Source organism: Epinephelus moara, chromosome 5 (genome assembly GCF_006386435.1).
Source record: "Epinephelus moara isolate mb chromosome 5, YSFRI_EMoa_1.0, whole genome shotgun sequence".
Taxonomy (NCBI): domain Eukaryota; kingdom Metazoa; phylum Chordata; class Actinopteri; order Perciformes; family Serranidae; genus Epinephelus; species Epinephelus moara.
This window is the reverse complement of record NC_065510.1, coordinates 27911766-27933132: the sequence shown is the minus strand read 5'-3', so window position 1 is coordinate 27933132 and position 21367 is coordinate 27911766. Positions and strand designations below refer to the sequence as shown.

The 21367-nt window shown below is 40.6% G+C and overlaps 1 protein-coding gene across 3 annotated transcripts; it reads left to right on the top strand.

The window, feature by feature from the left end:
• The first annotated feature begins 3501 nt into the window (after positions 1–3501).
• tmc6b (transmembrane channel-like 6b) lies at positions 3502–21257 on the top strand. Of its 3 annotated transcripts, none has more exons than XM_050044507.1 (21): positions 3502–3657; positions 8269–8448; positions 9137–9267; positions 10724–10891; positions 12047–12211; positions 12312–12420; positions 12515–12599; positions 13893–14150; positions 14892–15094; positions 15220–15364; positions 15564–15719; positions 16182–16360; positions 17463–17553; positions 17684–17781; positions 17887–17982; positions 18073–18148; positions 18603–18736; positions 19364–19540; positions 20226–20304; positions 20451–20537; positions 20640–21257. In XM_050044507.1, the coding sequence occupies exons 2-21, from the start codon at positions 8393–8395 to the stop codon at positions 20652–20654; spliced, it is 2508 nt and encodes an 835-aa protein (XP_049900464.1). In that variant the 5' UTR covers positions 3502–3657; positions 8269–8392; the 3' UTR covers positions 20655–21257. The 3 variants fall into 3 exon arrangements, with proteins under 3 accessions (XP_049900464.1, XP_049900466.1, XP_049900465.1); XM_050044509.1 differs by having other exon boundaries at positions 3511–3657; positions 8273–8448; XM_050044508.1 differs by lacking the exon at positions 3502–3657 and adding an exon at positions 6244–6323.
• Positions 21258–21367: the final 110 nt, after the last annotated feature.

The following is a 21367-nucleotide window of genomic DNA, read 5'->3' as shown; positions in this document are numbered from 1 at the left end:
CAGATCTGTCCATACACAGACTGACTGTGACTGAATTTGACGGGTCACAGGAAATCACATGACAGGATACAGAAACAGGCGTTGCATTGGGTGCTGAAAATATCTCAGATCATTTCACAACATCACAAGAAATGCCCACACATACAAACTAGACTGAAAACAAGTGAGAATATGTTAAAGGTCAGAATTAAATGAGAGCGGTGGATTTGTTTCTTACTATTTAAGTACAATTGAATAACTTAAAATGCAAAAGTCAACTGTAAATTTGATAATTCAATATTATTTGTCACCATTATCAAGTATCAGCTTAATGTGTGTAAAGCAATATCACAACCAAAAGTCAATTTGCCTTTGAACTAAGTCAAATAGGCAGGTAAGTAGCCTAATCATTATCTGCCCTTTTTACTGGATCCATGTAAACTATTATGTGCTTGACATTAGTTAGACCTGACATGATTCACACTGGTCAGTGTCTCATCATTTGGAAACCAACACTTCAATATACATGAGATGATGTAGCACAAAGGCTCTTTCCACCCACTCGCTACACCACAAAGACGTCTGAGGCTTCCAGTCAGTACCATTTACAAAGAAACATCAGCATCATTTCTTAGGAGCTTTTTTCAGCATACTTAGTTTCAATTCTACTGAGACTTTCAAATCTATGCTGTTCACTTTCTGTGTTTGGATCAGAAAAACATCTTATGCTATCATTACCCAGAACATATAGACACATCAGGTTTTACTTTATGTCCCTTTACAAGTGAAACATGAACGAGAATACGTAAATAACAGATGAGTTATAGATGGGTATAGGCCTGTTTCACCAAAAATAGCTCTACTCCAGTGACCCAGTGACAGTGTGACAGTGAGACATCATCACACACAGTACCAGGAGCCTGTAACTGAAGCAGTTAAATTAATAATTTTCCATTTCATGTCAGATACTGTAAGCTTTTAGTCAAGCTGTATTGTATCTCTTAGCCAACTTTCAATGGTTACTTTCAGTGGTGGAATGTAATTAGTGCACTTATACTGTGCTTAAGTAGGCCTACACTTTTCAGGTACTTGAGTATTTCTGTTTTATGCTACTTCTGCTCCACTGCATCTCAGGCAAATATTGTACCTTTTGCTCCACTACAGTTATTTGATAACTTTAGTTACTTTACAGATTCAGATTATTAATACAAAATATAAATTAGCTAGTAAATGATGATGTATAATGATGGTTTAGAAAGCAATATATAGATATAGCTCCAGCTGCAACATTAAAGGAATGTACTCCTACATCCTAATCAATGATTATAATATAATATAATATGATTAAATGAATAATTGAAATGAGCCATTCTGCAACGTGCCTACTTTCAGAGTATTTTGATGCTAATACTTTTGTAGTTTGTGTACGAGTTTGACTACAGGACTTTCGCCTGTAACAGAGTATTCATTACCCTGCAGTATTGCTACTTAAGTGAAAGATTCATTCATTCATTCATCTTCTAACCCCTTCATCCTCTTCAGGGTCGCGGGGGGGCTGGAGCCTATCCCAGCTGACATCAGGCGAGAGGCAGGGTACACCCTGGACAGGTCGCCAGACTATCACAGGGCTGACACATAGAGACAGACAACCATTCACACTCACATTCACACCTATGGGCAATTTAGAGTTATCAATTAGCCTAGTCCCCAATCTGCATGTCTTTGGACTGTGGGAGGAAGCCGGAGTGCCCGGAGAGAACCCACGCTGACACGGGGAGAACATGCAAACTCCACACAGAAGGGCTCCCACACCCGGGATCGAACCGGCAACCCTCTTGCTGTGAGGCGACAGTGCTAACCCCCACACCACCGTGCCGCCCCTAAGTGAAAAATCTGAATACTTATTCCACCACTGGTTACTTTTAATTTTCCACTAAAAGAGCTCTCCTCTACGTGTTTGTATGCCTGTCTCTCTGTGGTCTGCCAGGTGCACTTGACAGCTGCTGACACAAACTCAGAAACATGTCGGTGTGTACGTGTCTAAATCTTAAATGCAGACATGACAGGGGCAGAATCTCCATTTTAAAGAGCATCTACACATTATCAGTGTTTTCCATCTATCACATGCTACTACAGTCTTTATTAATAATACTACTGTTGCTACTTTTGTGATTATGACTGTCAAATACATATTGTAATGTACTGTAATATTATACGCACATACTGCTCAGTAATGGTAGCACATGTAATACACAGCATGACTTCATACAAATTAAACCCCTTACCACTTTTCTGACTATTCCTACTACTTCACCTCCATCTTAGACATTAAAGCAAGCATTTCAGTGTAGCGTCAGCTTTTCAAGCAGCCTTGAAATATTCAACAGTCTTGGTCTCATTCAACTATTCATTGACATTCATACACATTAAAACCAGCATTGCAGTGTAGTGTCAGATTTTCAAGTACCTTGAAATATTCAACAGTATTGGTACCATTCTATTTTTCAATAATATTCAGAGTAATTAAGCTCATTCCCAGCTTTCTGTCTATTCCTACCTTCTTCTTACACATTACAGCCAGCACTGCAGTGTAGCGTAAGCTTTTCATAACACCTTCAAATATTCCTCACATTCATACATGCATGGTATTATTCAACCTTTCAAGCTAGCATTGCAGTGTAGTGTAAGCCAGGGGTGTCCAAACGTTTTTGAATGGGGGCCAGATTCTACTTGATGCCTGTCTACAATGTAGTGTATGATAGTCCTGTCATTGTAAGGTGAAGGGTAAAAATGCCAAGTGATCTTGATCGATTAACCATTATTGTGTAAAGGACCACATATGGTATGATTAAAATTGGCCCTGGGCCAGACTTTGGACATGCCTGGCGTAAACTATTCAGCTTTCGCATTCACACTCGCAATTTCTTCAGAAATTGCATTCTCTAGTTTGCACTTGTGCTTCTCTTACTTTGGCAAAATGTTGCTGTGGTTAACCCATTTAGTTGTAGCTTTTTACTTGGCGATGGAGTAAAGGTAATTTGTAAAATGAGGCAGGCCACTTAGCAAACAATGTGTTGTTGTTTTTTTTAGAAACAGTCTAGGTGTGGTCAGGTGAGTCAGGAGGAAAGGCCGGGGGACACTTTGTAGCAACGCAATAGTGGTAGGTGGTAGAAGCCCTACTGTTTGTATTACCTATTTTGGCTTTACCATATATACTTATCAGATGTGCTAAGCAATGGCTCCACTTCTAGTTAACCATTTGTAGGTCGTCTGACGTGGAACTCAATTAATTAAAACACTGTCCGTCTCGATAGGTTCAAGTTAGACTGTCTTTGTGTACTTTCGCATTGTTTCAGCAGACAAACACCGGCGAGGGATTTCAAGTCTGAATAGGACTGAACCAAGTCTGGCAATTTTGAGGGGGGATGTTCACGTTACCTCGTCATCACAAGCCGGTGACTGTGTTGAATTTATGGGTGTATTGGAGACTAAGACAGAGTTTGACGCAGTAACTATACATTTAGCTCTCGGTTTTAAAGTTCCTAGTTGAAAAAGTAGAAACCTCACATCCCACCGCGAAAATGGTTTCTCCCCCGCTGTCCGGTTGCGCGTGTGGACTATTTTGACTGACATACTGGCGAGCAGAGACTCAAACGGGTTTGTCGAGTTACTGAACGGGTGAGTGAACAACTTTGGCCAGACTTTGTCAAAGTTTTAAGCTGTTATTTCGCTTCATGTAGCTACTTCTGAATTTAAACCGAAGATTTGTCGTCACCTCAGATGTAAAGTTAAGTCAGCTTAATGAAACTCATTGACAGGTTGACAAGCTCGCAGCCAACCGTTGGTCGTCACTAGTCAACATTTAAGCCAGTCGACAACAGACAACAACACAAGAGGAGTTTATATAAGAGACAAACTTTGTAACTTTGCCCTGTGTCGCTTTGAGATGTGAGCTTGTTCAGCAGAAAAGCCCGTTGAAGTAATTACAGATTCCCAGTCTCGGGTGAATGAGCTTTTCTCGTCTATTGAGCAACAGCAGGGCAGCTTGTTGTGGCACATCTCTTTTTCTTGTGCTTTCTCATGTGTAGAAACTTGAGGAATATGAGCATCGATAGTTTTTTGCCACATCTGTGTTATAACACAGGGGTTTCCAGTGTCTGTCATGTTGCCAACTTCGAACCTATAATTTTGTGTCTTTTTTTACTGAATGAAGGCGGAGAGACATGCAGTATTATGGGTCCCAGAGTGCAACAGCTGTGTAGTTGTGTATGTACATGCACGACTGACTGTGCAAAGTCCTACTAATTGCATGCACATTTTTCTCCTTTTTTCTGCCTTCATTTTCCTTTAGCATGGGTGGATTATGAGACAGTGGGCCCCTGGGCACAGACGTGCAGAAGGCCCCACCACCCTTTTTACATAGAGGCAAGACATAGTGCGATTACATGGACATGAATAACCTGTACATGAGGTTATTTTGGTTATGATCATATTTAGGATATGGTGTTTCCATGAGCACGGAAATATTGGGTTATTCATATTCCTTGTAAACATTGTGGTTTCTTTCACAGTACTCCAGCTAGTGTATTCTCATAAACTGAATATGGTGCTTACATGCTCAAACACATAAACAGGATGGTCCAAAAACCTGATCATACATGGGCTATCCATGTCCATATAAACACATTCACTGACATAATAGTTGTTAAGCCTCTTTGTAGTGCTGTTTTGCATCTTTTTGTGGTTGTCACGGATCTTTCTGTTGATCTTGATGTTTGCTTTGGGTCGCTCTGTGGTCATTTTGTGACTCTTTGTGGTTGTTTTTTGAGTCTCCACCTGGCCGGTACTTGTCTTTATGAGTGATATTTTGCAGGTAAAGACCAGGGGGCCCCTGACACTTCTGGGCCTGTGCCTGGTAGGCCAGTTCAGTTATCTATCCATGCCTGTTAGTAGCTTGTTAGTATTCTGTGTCTATGCTTTTTGTGTATTTTCCTTTATAATATCTGCTTTGCTCCATAAATAATTTATAACTTTTGCTTATTTTGTGCTAAAATACAGAAATACAGGTCCGCTTCTTTTAACCGCTCTATTCTCTCCATACCCCCTTTTTCCAGAGGCAGAATGTGATGCCTAACGGTTAACATGAGGGTATTGAAATACAAGTAATTCTGCTGCCATGTTTACTGTAGCTCTGTGCCTCCCTGCTCTCTCTGTTGTTTTTTTTCCTCAGCACTCTGGGAACTGATTTCTGTGCAGTTGCTGAAAGCTTTCAGAGTGGACAGGTTGCTTTACACACTTCCCTTCACTTTACCCCTATACCTCACCCTCGTATCTGCTGATAAGTGCCCTCTGTTTTATCCACTGGAAAATGTCTACAAATTTAAGTGATGTCCCGCTGTGTGGACAGGCATGCATTCCCTGTGTCTAGATTATACTGCTCATTAGTGCACTTACATTGTACTTATTTCCTTGTTTGAGGGAGCAGTGTTCTCTAATTAACGTGTAACCCAACTTAAACTCACATTGAACCCATCTGTGTTCTGATATCCCCTTTTTTTTTTTTCCCCAGCGTATTTTATTTGGCAACAGTGTAGCTCAACTCTGACCCCCTGTCAGGATGGGTTTGGTGTTACTCCCACCCCCATAATATCCTGCCCTGGCTGTACAGTCTCAGAGCACTTCTTTAATATCAGTTTTCATATCTACAGACATTAAAATAAAGCAAAGAGTCACTACAAGGCTAAACACACAATGTTGGAGAGTGACCAGCCACCCGAGAAATTCAGTGATGCGTAAAGCAATTGTTTGTTTCTGCAGAGTTGAAACAGAATTTAAATCACACAAAAAGAGAGAGGCAACAAAAAAATATATGGAATAGTAAACGGACCATTAAGGAAAGTGTAACATGATCGTGGAAGCTCCAGGTAATGAAAACCGTATGTTTGAGAGAAAAGGGGGGAAAAGCAGATGCGTGCAGTAGATTGTTGCAACAGGGCCCGAAAAGTACCGGCACAAAGGAAGGATTAACATTGATGGTGGTAGAGGGACATTTTTGAACCATGCAGTCATTTAGTCAGTGTGTTGGCTGATATTCAGAGCTGCGCCCTGCTTTATGTATGCTGCTGATATCATATTCACTGAAGACCAGAACCAGAAAGATGTCACCTCCACCCAGAGCAGAAGTCTGGGTCACATACTCACGCATTCATGTGTGCATAATGATCGGAATATGCTCACGTTGTATGTTGTCATTTTCACATGACGCAGGGCACTCTCATTAAAAAAACGCCACCAACTACTTGTACCTGTGATGTGGTGGATACTTCTATCTTAAGCTCTTTGCAGTGAGTATGAGTGCATGGTGTGTGTGGTGTTGGTGGAGGAGCCTGGGAACTGAACTCCAAGCTTGTAGTGGTTAAGCTAAAGTTGACTTTAAGGGGAATTTTGCTGTTCTGACTTACCCATAATGAGACAAACTCTTGTATGCCTCTGTTTGCAGTCTGAGGGTATGTCGAATGGTGAGCTTTAGCCCAATTAGTTTGTGGGATGTCTGAAGTATCTGAGTAGCAGTTCTCCACATAGATATATGGGAAATGCTCCTTTGCACTACAGAGTGTTACACCCACAGCAAACCCTCCACCCTCTGATCATTTCACAGGAACACACAAAGGCACATCACTATTATGCACTACTGCTGCTCTCTGCTGTGGGTACTGTAAACAGGAAGTAGATCTGACGCTAGATGTAACCTTAACTATTTTTACTTGTTTGAACTTTGAACTGAAATTAGTAGTTGGCCCAGATGTTCATCTTTGGAGAGAAGCTGCTCCCATAGACATCCAATAACTGACATAAATAAACCAGGCAAAGCTATCTTTTCAGCATGCTGTCAAACAGCTGGCTGGATCATGATTCAATATTGTCATTTACTGTCTCTCCAAGTAATTGATTATGATATATCTGGATACTGCTTTAAGTCAAGTAGGAAGCAAAGTAAATCATGGTATCTAATGTTATTTTCTGGAAAGTCAATGAATAACCCGATAATGAATAAAACAAATAAAGAATAATGGCTGTTTTCTGGCGAATGCAGTGACTCAAATACCTGAAAAATATCTTTGTTTTGGCATGTTATTGCAAAAATCTATTATTTTCACGCAAAGTCCTGCTCATTGATCTGTATCATGGCCTACAGTGGCCTCATAAATCCAAAGATATTAAAGAGAGAACCACCAGCATGATATCAACGGTATTGCAAAACCTCAAATGCTCCAAAAAATTGTCATCTCAAGGCAGTCAATTGCTCATCTGAAAAAGGAAATTTAAAAAGGTAATCCATTGGTTTAGAGACGTCTCCCTCTAACTGTGAGATATGTGGATATATTTTCAGATCAGCTGTTTTTTTATGGCCTTTTATGATGTCCAAAGAGCAGTCGTTAAGCTGAATTTATAGTTGCCGATTGTGTTTTATTTATCCCCAGTCTCAGTGGATAAATAAAACAGAGTTTTTATTAGTCACTAATGAATATCTGGATCCAATTTTGTTGAATCCCAAACTTCACTGATGTTTGTTTTTTATGACTCCTGTGATCAAGGTTTATGACATCACCAGGACATGTCCTCTCCGGGTCTTTGATGAATGTTTATATGCAGTTGTTGCACATTACTGAGGACAGATTTCCTGACTGAAGCGAGGGCCTTTAAATGCACACAAACACAGAGGAACCAGCATGCTTCCTCCAAACCCACCATATGACATACTCTGACTGTGAACTCTGACAATGCATCATTCTGTCCCCGGTCATGAATATTCATCTCACTGGTGACACTGCACCATCTGACTCTGACCACATTTCTCATCACAAGCAGTAGCCACAATGGAGCTTTCATGAATCTGGACAAAATGACCAAATCTCTTAAATCCATGAGTCATTGCCATTCTCAAACTGATGGACAGCAGGCAACAATGGGTTCATGGGATCTTTAACAAAGCAATGTTTGAAAAAATTGTAGTATAGACCCTGTTGACACTTTTATCCTGATCCAAATACAGATAACATTTAATGCAAAGTGTAAATGAGACATGAGGGGAGAAGTGGCACAGGCGGTTGTCATATGTACAGTCAACATTTGTTTCATCACTACACAGGTTAAAATGTGTGCAAGGCAAGCAGTAACATGACGAGAGCGTTCAGATTCCAAAGACATCTGCTGGCATTTTTTCCGTACCTGTAATTCACTCACTTCCCATTGCCCCGCCTCCCCCCTCCTTTTCCCCTCCTCTCTCAGGTAGACGTATAAGCACCATGGTGGGAGTGGAGTGCAGGTCTGAGCAGGTGAGGGTGTGATCCCTCTGCGATTGGTCGACAAAGAGACCGACGGCCGGACAGAGCTAGACCGTCAGAGAAGAAGAATGGCTCGAAATGTTAACTTTGACCTGAACCACCCACTCATGGAGGCTGGACTGGAGTAAGTGCTTTCTCAGTTCTTCTGTTTGTCTTTCTGTTTCAAGCTGTCAGCTTACCGAGTGCTATTTTACATGAAAGCTGTGAGGGTGAGAGTAAAACAAGGAACCGAGATGACAGGATTAGCTGCGCTCTGATGTCTTATTACAGTTAACAGGAAGGCAGTCCATTGTGCACAGTGTCCCAGGGCTTTCATTTATGTTTTTCTAAATCATCTAAATCAATCACTTCTAATCTACAGTTCATTGTCTTCACAAAAAAGACTCATATTTATTTGGTTGAAAGCATGTTTGAATATGTGTGTGTGTTTGCATACAGTCTATCTCTGTGAGAGTTTCCATATGAAAACACTACAGGCCTGTTTGGCTACTGTGTGGTTCTTTATCTGTGTCAGACTACCAGGTCAAAGGGAACTGGACCTGCTGCATTTTCTTGTTTGTTTCCCTCTTGCTTTACGACCAAAACAGTCAGTCCAGTTGGCTTTGACTCACAGTACATCTAGATAGCGCAGGGAGATGGTCACACAGAAGGCAATCTCAGCTGTTCAGCCCACAAATGAATGAGAATGACCTCACAGACTCCTCCTGGCTGTTTGTTTGCAGTTTCCCCCCATGAGACTACTGGTGACCGAGTCAGAAAGTCATTGTATTTTAATCTGCAGTTAATCTCATGTCCATATGTCTCTCTGTCAGGAGCCCGATAGATGAGGAAGGTGTTCATGACTCATTCAGCCAGCTGATAGCAGAGCAGAGTCAGAATGGAGGACTGTCTGACGCCTTCGAGCTACAGCAGCTGCAGGGACAACTGGACGATGAGGATCGAGGTACTTGGAGAGCTCATAGATGCATGTCAGCATGACAATGACTTTGTACATGAGCTTGGTATTATGTGAATATAACCCTTTACAAAAATAACTTTGTCATATTTGCTGAAAGTGTCACTATATCCACGCTGTAATACGTGAGACAGGTAACCTTTGAAAAAATCATGTTCCTCCTCCTCCCCCTCCTCCTCTTCGTGCTTCTGATAGCATTTCGTAGAATCCCCTGCACTCGAATGAAAGCAACCAATCAGAGCCGAGGAGTCTCTAACACAACTGTCAATTATGCTGGTGAACTGCGATTAAACTGTCAAACTAGGCAACATTGATCAAATATGAATCAAGATTTTGTTACTGCACTGCTAATTTCTCAGCTCAGTTGTTTTTTAGGAACACATTTAAGTCTATTGTTGAGCTGTAAAATGAGATCATGACAGGTCACCATGTTGAAAGCAGTCGAGCCAAAATTAAGCATCGCCCACCGACCAGACCAAACTTTCTCATTTTACAGCTATATAGTGCACTAAATATACATAGACTTAGTTTTAGGGTTTAGGTTAGTGTGAAGTTGGAGTGATACAGTACATGTAATATTTTTTTAAGTATTAAGTATTTCACTGCTGAAACGGTGGTCTTTATATAAAACTGGGCTGTTTCGGCAGTCGAAAGACACAAATACTTTTGTAATTGGTGCCACATGACAAGAGAAAACAAAGGAAAAGGGCTGTGGCATTCGCTTTTGCTCAAGAGATAGAAAACCTACAACTACCAGAATGCACCACATCAATAAACACTCCCAGTGGTGTCTGACATAATGCGAGCTTGGCTGTTTTTACACAGGAAACAATATGGCAGCCAGCGGGTAACAATGATCTTGTATTACAGTTAAACAGTACGCTAAAATATGTTTCTGAAAACATTTGAGGTGAGAAATAGGCAATGCAGTAACAGAATCTGGTTTCATATTTGATCAGTGCTGCGTAGTCTGTTTGCAATTCACATGTCGTGATGGACATGATTGACAGCTGTTAGACTTCTCGATTCTGATTGGTTGTTTTCCTCCAGCTGCTGTAGACTCTAGCAAATGCCATCAGAAGCACTATGAGGAGGAGGAACATAATTTATTTCACATACTGTCTCATGTACTATTGTGTGGATGTAGGGACAGTTTCAGCAAATTTTAGTGACCAATAAAATAACCAACCGTAGCTTTAAAGCTACAGATAATTAATTGCTACACTGTATGAACTTCTTTAACTTGGTTGAATAACCATTGAATATGTCTTTGTAATTTTTTTGTTTTGTCATCATGTCCATATTACCACCATCACTTCTTCTGTTTATCCGCAAAATTCTCACATAATTGATATTAAGGTTAAAATTTCACCATATTTAATTGTGCCTGACTTTCCCAGCAGCAGCAGTACTTTTAATTTGTTTTTTCCTTTTATTTCCACAGACAATGTCGGCTACCTGTCCAGCCCTGGACATGAGTTTAAAGGAAGGAGGAACCTGCGAAGGGACATGGAATTGGAGGATGGTGAAAGACCGGTAGACCCCCTCATAGGTGAACGCTGGTCCTCTGCAACCATGAAGATCCTGTCCTCCATGCCCAGTCGCACGATCGGTGAGTCCTGTAGAAGCCCAGTGAAAATAATGAAGCAAGTGATAAAAGGATTTGTTTGCATGATTTAATTGGAGCGTGAACTGTTCTGGCGTTACAGGCCACAAGGATGAAAGCTGCTAATTGACAAAAACAAAGTAGTCGTAATTTGTGGTCACAATATTCCTCTCAGATAACTGCTTGACTCAGTAGCAGGGGCACAGCCTTGAGTGAGCTGTAGGACCGAACAGTTTTGTTATTGTAATGTTTTAACACCACTTAAAAATCTCAAACTCCTCTGATGGTTGAGAGAACATTTACCTCCCTTGATATGTTGAAACCCATACAACGCCCAGTAAAAATGTGTAGCTGTCTAGAACAAGGCTGTTAAGTGTACTTCTCAAGAATGTACATTTGGGCGTCACAAAGTTTCACCACACAGGAAACACTGTATGCACTCTGGCATTTGCTCTTGTGCCTTACTGTGCCATACCATCAAAGTAAGGTACTGTGTTTGCATGCTGCACATGATTAGCTTCAGTATGAAAGGTAAAAACAGCCTGTTTCAGCTGAGCACAGTTTCATGGGGAAGCAGTTTTTTCTGCCATCTTCCTGTCAGCGCTTGTGGGAGGTCAGGTGCCTCAGCTTGGTGTTGAAGATGACTCGATAGCTGTTGTCTGATTTCTTAAGCTGTGCCACTGCCACATGATATATTTGCGGGTTTGACATCGGAGCAGGAGATAACTGTTCATCTTTTAGTACTTCCCCTCTAAAAGGAGCCACACAAAGTCATTTAAATCTAAATGTTATACTCTCCTTTAGAAACGATGATTCTTTTACACGATATCTCTGTTGTTTAATTCTTTAAAAGGCTATTTCTAACATTTATTAACCTATTTGAAGTTAGGTGGAATTACAAGCCTATGCCAAAGAACAATACATTAGGCTTGGCATGCCCCTGTTGCTTGGGTGTTAATGAAACTCAACATCCCTGGTTTGAGTCTAGGCGGAGACCTTTGTTGCATTTCTTTTTTTATGGAAAGTATAGATGACAAATCCTGAAGCCACTGTCTTTGGATTTCATGAGGAGTTGTCAAATTCAGTGTTGGTGCAGCAGCTTTAAGCCAGTAAATGCTGCTTAGCCCATCTTTAAACAGTCTGATCCTCTTTCTCTGTCAGGTCGCAACAGGGGAGCCATCATCTCTCAGTACTACAACAGGACCATGCAGCTTAGGAGGCGCAGGCAAAGCAGACCCGCCATCCGAGATTTCTCTCGCTCTGCCAGACCGAGCATACGAGGCTACGGCATTGAGGCAGACACTACGGACGCAGAGGGCGCAGAGGGTGAGGAGAACGATATGCACTGATAAGACACTTGGATAAAAGCTCAGCTGTGTTTGACAAGTTTTTAACCTAAGTGCCACTGCCTCTGTGTGTGTTACAGTGACCAAGAGGGAACGTTTGGTGAACAACCTGCAGAACCTGTCAGCGAGCGACAGGGTCAGGATGCTCAGAGCGATGCCTCTCAGTGTGGCAGAGAAGAATGAACTCAGGTAGATGTAGTCTTTGTTTTTATTATTCATCTCCAGACTCAGTGTGTTTCTTACATATCAGTCTGAATCTCTCTCTTTGTCTCTCTGTCTGTAGGAGGCTAGCTTTACAAAAGGAGAAACGCACACTGTCTGGCAAACAGATCCCCTGTTGCAGTCGACTCAAATATTACATCATAATTGTGAGTCACTTACACCACTTGAAACGTCTGTGTTTTTCTTCCTGTATTTTTCTTCCCATGAGAAGATGCTGATGCCTCTGACGGTATCTAGATACTGTACTTGTTTGTCTCTCTAGTTATTCCTTTTATTATCAGCCTCACCTCAAGGTCCATTTTGTAGCTCCTCTGCAACTTTTCAATTGTATCATACAATCTTCATCAGCAGATTGAATATTTCCATTTTTTCAGAGCACCTAAAAGGCTGAGATTGAACATTTCTATTGAAAGTCTTGAGAGGTTGAAGTACGCTACTAAATATTATGGATGTTGTCCTGGTATTGAGTTGCAGTCTATTTTGCACACTCCACACCATGAAAAACACAACACACATGCAGTGGTTCAACAGTATTAATCTCAGTTCTTGCTAACAACAGTTAAGAAAATTAGATCTTACTTAGGTGTAGAGTGTAGATGTTGTGATGTTGCTTACAGTCTGCAAGTAAAGGAACAAAGATGCTGGTTGCTTTTTACAGTGTGTTGTTGGAGATTTCTACGGTGTTTTAGTGAGCTGGGGTAATTTTGGCACTGCGGTACCCTGGACCATGAATGGAATAGATATATCCTTAGCCTGTCTAACATTAGCAGGGTAAAAGCAGTAGTGTATTAATTGTAAGGTCAGTGTAACTCACAGTAGAGAGTCATGTGCCCCATGTGACTTGAGTTATGCCTGATTGGAGTGACTGAGTGACAGGTAGTTGGCTTTGTTGTTTGTACACAGTGGGAACATTGAGACAGTTTCTGTTTGTGTTCCTTCCTGATATTAGATCATCACGTCATCTGTCTAGACATAATGACCCCATGACTTTCTGCTCCAACACATTGTTGATTAACTGTATACTCAAGGTGTGCTGGGAGTTTTTGTAAAGATGTGTAAATTATTATATCAGTTATTTCAATAACAAATGGGAGGCATGGAAGACATTTTTTCTCTACAACTGAAATTGGGTGTCAAGCATTTCCTGTAGGTGTTGTTATCAAGGCAGTGTAATCGCTCTGTTACCTAAGCATTTATGGCTGTGAGGGTGTGAGTCACAGATTTCAGATGCACAAAAGCGAAATGACAAATGTGTGTACGCTTTGTCAGGAAATGTACTGCTGCATTGTGAGTCATTTTTAGTGGAGCATGGATACATTTCAGTGTCACTATTTATTTTTTCTTAATAACACATAATGCAGTATGAAAATGAGGGGTTGTTGATTTAGAAATTACAGTGATTTTCTCTCCCCCTCTTCTCCCACACTTTCTCTCCCCAGGGTGTAAGACAGAGTTGGTACAGCTGGTTGTCCTTCCTTCATTCCCTCCAGCTGTGGCAAGTTGCGCTCAAGAGAGTGGGCGGGCGTTTCGGCACCGGTGTCCTCTCATACTTCCTGTTCCTTAAGACCCTACTCTTCTTCAACCTCTTCCTGTTCCTGGTGACTGGTGCCTTCTTGGTGCTGCCTCAGGCGGTGCACCCTCCAGTGCTGTCTGCGGGGAGAAGCTCCTTCACTGGACTGGAGCTCCTCACTGGAGCGGTGAGCTGTGTGCTGTGGTGTCATGTTATTGTGACACCTCTCACATCCTATGACGCCTTAGTTGAGAAAAAAAAAAAAAGCCATTCACCACATCCTTCATGTGTTCAGAAGCTTTAAAACTGTATGATAACAAAGCCATTTTTAAAGAGCTGGAAATAAAGTGCTCCTCCACTACAACAAACAGCTTATAGTTTTGCTCATTGTTATGTCACTTGGATGTTTGAGCTTCGCTGTGTTTTGACACGAGATGTTTTCACATTCATTGCTGAGGGGGAGAAGTTTCTCTGTGATCACCTTAAATCTCAGTTTAAGCTGTTTACGCACAAACAGGATTTTGTGACATCACAACTAGTCTGGAAACCAATTATGGTTAAATATGCAATAAGTGTGAGGTGGAAACTTGAAACCCGTAGTGCACTCTCACAGATAATGGACCTTTTAGTGAAGTAGGAGACAGTTTATGCCCCGCAGTCAAACTTTTTATACTAAAAATTATTGCTTGGCAATGTTTAAATATTCTATTGATATTGTAATATGAGACTAGATATTGTTTTAGATTCTGGATAGCATATTGTAAGTGTCTTTTCCTGGCTTTAATAGATGCAATACAGTGAAGTGATGTAATTTTCTAAACTTGCGTGATTAGGTATTTGGTTAAAAGTATTGTGATATTGGATTTTGTCCACATTAAGGCAACTTTAAGTTTTTGCTTAAATGTCTCTCTGTCTCCTTTTTTCTCAGGGCTATTTCTCAGACACAGTGATGTACTATGGATACTACTCCAACTATACACTGGGTGGGAGCTGCAGGAATACTGATGACAGGCAGAATGCCTCTTTGCCCAAAGGAGCCAGCCTGGACTGTGTGTTGTATAACATGCCGCTTGCATACTTCTTCACCATAGGAGTGGCTTTCTTCATCACATGTATCATTCTTGTATACAGGTACATTGATTTTGTATGCTTTTTGTTAGTTAAAAATGCACATCTAAACACAAACTGTACTAAAATAACTCGTAATAAATGTAATAATATCTCATGGAGCATGTTTATGTGCAATTTCCCAACAGCATGTCAAAATCGTTTGGTCAGAGCTTCCGAATCGACAAATCTCACAGTATCTTGGCTATGAAGGTCCTCTGCTCCTGGGACTTCAAGGTCATTAAGAAAACTTCTGTCAGACTCATGTCTGAGAATATCTGCACCCAGCTCAAGGTACATGTAAACACGCATGCACACACACACACACACACACACACACACACATCCTTCCTCTCTTTACATCCTCCTCTGTCACATAATTGGCAGACAGGAATGTGATGACCTAATGCATTCTTTAGCTTCTTTCTCCCCCGTTATCTTGCAATATTCCTCATCTGTCACTCACTCTCTGTCCTGCCTCCACACTCCACAGGAGCTGCTAGCAGAGGTGAATCATAAACATGTCAAGAAAACATCGTGTCAGAAGTTTGGGAGACTGATGGTTCATGGTCTGGCATGGGCTATCTGCATAGCAAGCACCACTGCCTGTGTGCTTGGTATTTACTACTTCTCTGAATACATGCACCAGGTGAGGCGCGTGGTTTCTTAAGGATCTGAATTTTAATTAATGAATACTCAGACTTCAGGCTTTATTTGTTTTTCTTTGTTACACAGTGTTTGGTCTTTATGTTTATTAAATTAGCCATTCATACATACAGTATGCCTCTTCTGGCCACCATTCTTTCTGTAAGACTGTCATCCAAGCAAATCAATAATGTTTCTGTATATCAAACAAAGTGCTGATTAGCTGCATGGTTGCTTTATATAAACATCTCTGTTTCTACTGTCTTGGGTTTAAACCCCTACATTTAAACTTGCTGGTGCCCCCTAGTGGTAGTACAAAAAAAGACACATGCTGGCTCACAGCCCTGTTGCTAGTTGTCAACAAAACAATTGGTGAAAAAGGCTTTTATGACAGCTGGAAGATGACAGAACAACCAACAGTAAAATTAAAGAGCTCATCTACCTCCTTGTTTTCTCCCCCCAACAGAACCTCCAAGCAAGTTCTCGCAGAGTCATCAAAAACCCATTGTCGCATGAAGCCAGCCTGCTGGCCCTCCCAGTGGTGGTCTCCCTCATCAACCTGCTGCTGCCCGGCCTGTTCAACCTCGCAGCCTGGATGGAGGACTATGACTCACCTTCTGTGCGCACATATGCCGCCATCAGCAGGTATGAGCAGAACTGCATGATGCAAGTTCACTAGGGGTGTAATGGTACACAAAAATCATGGTTCGGTACGTACCTCGGTACACAAGTCATGGTTCGTTTTTTTTCGGTACAGTAATGAGAAAAATAGACAACTATTAAATATCTTTTACTTATTGGTAGCCTTATTAAAACAAACCACCACAGCAGTTAACTCTTTTTACACAATTTTTGAATGAAACAAATATATATAAAATCCTGCTTTTTCACATTGTTTGAATGAAAATAGAAATATAAAAGTGAAAAATAAAATCCTGCTGTTTTTTTAACACATTTTTTGAATGAAAAATATAAATATAAATTTCTGCTTTAACAATTTTACTCAATTAAAATAAAAAGTATAGTGCAGCCGGTCAGCTTTAAAACCTGCTCAGATTCAGTTTTACTAGGAACTAGTAAACAAGTAAACAAAACATGCTTATATCTAAAGTGCAGCTTAAACAATTTTACTCCGTTCCAGTGGCGTTGATTATTTCTTTAGCGCGATGGTCAGGGAAACGCTCTTTCTTTTTAAATGACGACGATATCGTAGTTTGCACCAGATTGCTTTTTCTAGTTGTGCCGGTTAACGTTCAAACTTGGGTGGTGTCGCTTTTAGATGCGTTAGCATGTTAGACATGTTTCCAAGTGTCTTGTCCACTTGTTTATTTCCATCTTCGTATTTTACCCTGAAACCAAAGTGTTCCCAAACGGAGGACTTAAGGTTTGCAGGTGGGTCTTCAGGTTCGTCAGGCTCACTTGCCATGTTGTCAAAATGCGAGAATGCGCTGCACAAAGTGAAAGCGGAGATTTACGGTCGGACTCAGTCCGTCACTCAATTATGTCCATCGGGGAACTAGATATTTTAAATGGTTCTGCTCGCAAAAACGGAATTAAAATAAAACAAAATAAAATAAAATAATATCCTGCGCCCAATAATTTGGTACAGGGTCGTGCCGAACCGAAAGTCGCGTACCGAACAGTTCGACACAAATACATGTACCGTTATGGCCCTAAAGTTCAGAGTAAAAGAAAATGCAGAACTGATGGTTTGGGTTGGTAACATGTTTGCTGTCTGCGTTTCTAGAAACTTGATGTTAAAAGTAAGCGTTCTTGGAGTCCTGTGCTACCACTGGCTGGGTCGAGTGGCTGCTGACCCTAAAAGTATTAAACTGAAGGTAACACAACACTTTTTCATCACAACTGTATAAAGGAGTATTAGTAATCTTGATTATTTAAGTTTGTGTTGCTCAGAGATTTTTCTTTAATGGCTGACTCTGCTCTGTTTTTACCAAACATTGTCTCCAGTGCTGGGAGAGTTTTGTTGGCCAGGAGCTTTATCGTTTCCTGCTTATGGACTTCATATTCACTCTATTGGACACCTTGTTTGGAGAGTTTCTTTGGAGGTTATATTCACTTTCGTTTTGTAGCAGAGCTTGAATTAACTTTTACAATTCATTCTCACTTAAAACACGAGAGCTCATAAACTCACTTCCTCCTGTTGTCTGCAGGTTGTTCTCTGAGAAGGTGCTGAAGAGAAGGAGGAAACCAGTGTTTGATATCGCCAGGAACGTCCTTGAGCTCATCTATGGACAGACATTGGCCTGGTACCAACTCACTGTTAAGATGTACACACAGTTATGTTCAGTGAAGTCAAATAGTTTCTGTGTGATGACGATGAACTTTGTGTTTATCAGGATGGGTGTCCTCTTCACTCCTCTGCTGCCTGCAGTGCAGATTCTCAAACTCCTGCTGCTCTTCTACATTAAAAAGGTACTTTAATGGAAACATGGAAATCAAAATGCTCAACAATAAATCCTTTAATTCCCCCTGTTTTGTTATTATGGTTTGAATAATCCTCTGTTGTAGTGTGCCTTCAGAAACTCTCAGCCTGTTAGATAGCCTCAGACTTTCTGACCCTGGATCAGTTTGCATCCTTGCAGACTGTCTGTAAACGGTGTCAGTACCGTAACATTATGTGTTGTATACACTGTACAGTATGTGCATCCTGGTATTATGTAACGACTGATGTCATGTCTGCTAAATTCTCTCTGATTTTGCCATTTTTACTTTCCTTCTTGAGCATGACAGTTACAATCAGTGACCTTGGAAACGTAGGACCGCAGCCAGATCAGAATGTCAGTGGACCCCTAATTTAGTCAGAGGTTGTGACCCTTGACCTTGGACTGTGTTTTCTCACCTTGGACTGTGTTTTCTCTCCACACAGAGCAGCGTGATGATGAACTGTCAGGCACCCAGAAGGCCGTACCGAGTCAGCCAGATGACCACCATCTTCATCACTCTCCTCTGCTTCCCCTCTTTCCTTGGTGCCTCTGTGTGTGTCACATACACCATGTGGAGGTACACACACACACACACACACACACACACACACACACACACACACAAAGAAACATTTTTGTGCTGTTGACTCTTCCCAATCAAAAATGATCATTTTCTCATTGAAATTTGGAAACTGTAAGGATACACACGGATGTCCAAATTAATAAGACCAAATAGTTTACCAATGTAAATGTTAAGGTTACACATGGAGGTTTCCAGCTATGTTTAAAAAAAAGATTGTGCTCAAGTCATCATTCATTTTTAGAGATTGTTTGTAGTCATTTTAACCCATTTTTATATCTGTTTAACAAGTGAGAGTTAACTGGTAACATAGCAGAGGTGTTGTTGCTATGGATTCAAAAGGGTATACAAAAGCACGCACATCCATGCACGATGAGCACCAGGTGAAAAACAGATTTTGCACTCGAGACTATTCTTCCATGAACATATATGTAATCAAATACCACTTAGGTGACATTTCAGGCTTCACGCTTTTCATCAGAAGCTATGTCTGAGCTGTCCTGTTATTTGATTTTACTGAACACCTGCCAACCACGGCCATGATGAAATTCACCTCAGAGAAAGTTCAAAGAAACAAAGAGTCCTGACCAACACACTGTCTCAACATCTGTCTCCTGTCCTCAGCATCACGCCCTCTCCATCTTGTGGTCCGTTCCAAGAGCTCAAAAAGATGTCCCAGGCGGGGAAGCGGTGGGTGGAAGAACTGGAAAAAGATAATCCCAGCTTGTCCGTGCTGGCCAGGGCTCACTCCTACCTGGTGGAAAACCCTTTCTTCTTATTTGTGGGAGCAGGCATCTTCCTGTGAGTACCAAAGTAATTATAAGTTAACTAAAACTAAACTAAAACCAGGTGTGAAAAAAACATTTCAAGTAGCTGAAATTAAAACAAAAGCTAGATTTAAAAAATGAAAACTAACATAAAAGATATTCTATTCTTACAAAAGTAAATTAAAATACAAATATACAGGAAATGTCTATAGTGTTAGTGTTTGTTAGGTTGGTCAGATTTGTCAGCACAGGCACGAGGAGGCACTGTTGTGTATGTTTATTGAGATTAAGATGTCTGCATGACTGAAAGTGTTGCTTGTATTGTATCTATTCTGTCAAATACCCCCATTATAAGTTTAAAAAAAACTAATACTGAAACTAATAAAAACTACACTAAAACTAAACATTTTTAAAAGATAAAGATTAAACTGAGTCGAGCAAACACACTGGAAATTAACTGCAACTAAACTGAATTTTTTTTAAAGATTAAAAACAAAATTAAAATGAAAAACTAATAAAAAATACAAAACTATAATAACACACCACACACATAAACAGCTGCAGCAGGGTGGTCCAGTGTTGAGATAGATTATAGAGTCAGGATGCACTGTATCTCATAAAGCATTAACCTACCGTACTGAATTATTAATAAGATCAGTGTTATCTAGTCAAGTGTTGGTCGTATTGATCTGATGCACTCTGTCATTTCTTTCCATCAGGATTATCATCTACTTTCACAGTCAGGTGGTCGACGGCCAAAGGAAGATCATCACTTTACTACAAGAGCAGATAGAAAATGTAAGACATGGCCGACATATACATATATACCGCTCTGCTTCTCTGTGTAATTGTAAAGAAAAAAAAGCTGATAATAAAAAGAATGTTTTCCTGTGTTAATATTTCTTGCCTTTTGATGAATCTGGTTCACCTTCTTCTCTTTTCAGGAGGGAGAGGATAAGAAGTTTCTAATCACTCGCCTGCAGTCTATCCACGAGCGAAAACGAACCCCTGCTCGAAGACTCACCAGTCAGGTCGGTCTTTGCTGCTCCAGTGCTTTACAGTGGCCATTTTGTCTAAAGCTAAAACAGTCTCTTTAACCTGGCCTCTTCTTACCTCTATTTTTTGTCCCTTAGGACTCCAGCTGTTGAGATCCAACGCCTCCTCAGTTCTCTGAGCACTGAGGTCTGGAGAAATCCTAAACCAGGGTGAACATAACTGGAATAATCACAGGGAAGGACAACTGTACATATGACCAGATTCAAATGTGTTAGACATTTTAAATTTGGCCAGGATTTTAATAACGGAGCATTTGTAGAGAGGCAAAACAAACCAAGTGGAAATATCAGGTAACACAAAGCTGTCTGCTTTACACAGCGCTGTTTATGGACGAAATGCCTGAAGTCAAAAGGTACAAATGGACTGTACGACCTGAGAAATGTAAAAGCTGATGTTAATCAGCTCACATAGATTTCAGTCATCTCTTGTAAAAGCACTTTCATATCAACTGTGAACAAATAGTTTTTATTATGTCTGGTGCAAAAACTGTTAATAGTCTACAATGTTTTTTTTAATGTTTAAAATTTTTTTTAAATAATTTTATCAGGATGTTTGTTGTAGGTGAACTTTGGATGTTGTGGGTGTGAGTATGATGATGCTGGGAATGACTCCATTTTGTTTTCTGAGTCGCTCCTTTTAGGGTGATAACTGCCACTGTATTGTCAAAGTGTAGTGATTAAATTATGTTTTTATCATATCATGTATTTTGTTTTTATTAGTGCTTTTAGTACAGCTTGTAAACAACTCAACAGCCTGGAAAAAAAATGCGGATATAATATGTACTATTGGCATTTATAGTTAGTTA

What these genes read in the sequence shown, in the direction of transcription:
- tmc6b (XM_050044507.1), top strand. Translation starts at nt 8,393, where the DNA reads ATGGCTCGAAATGTTAACTTTGACCTGAACCACCCACTCATGGAGGCT. An exon ending in CATGCCCAGTCGCACGATCG is followed by an intron (nt 10,892 to 12,046) that starts GTGAGTCCTGTA and finishes TTTCTCTGTCAG; the next exon opens with GTCGCAACAGGGGAGCCATC. An exon ending in TGGAGCTCCTCACTGGAGCG is followed by an intron (nt 14,151 to 14,891) that starts GTGAGCTGTGTG and finishes CTTTTTTCTCAG; the next exon opens with GGCTATTTCTCAGACACAGT.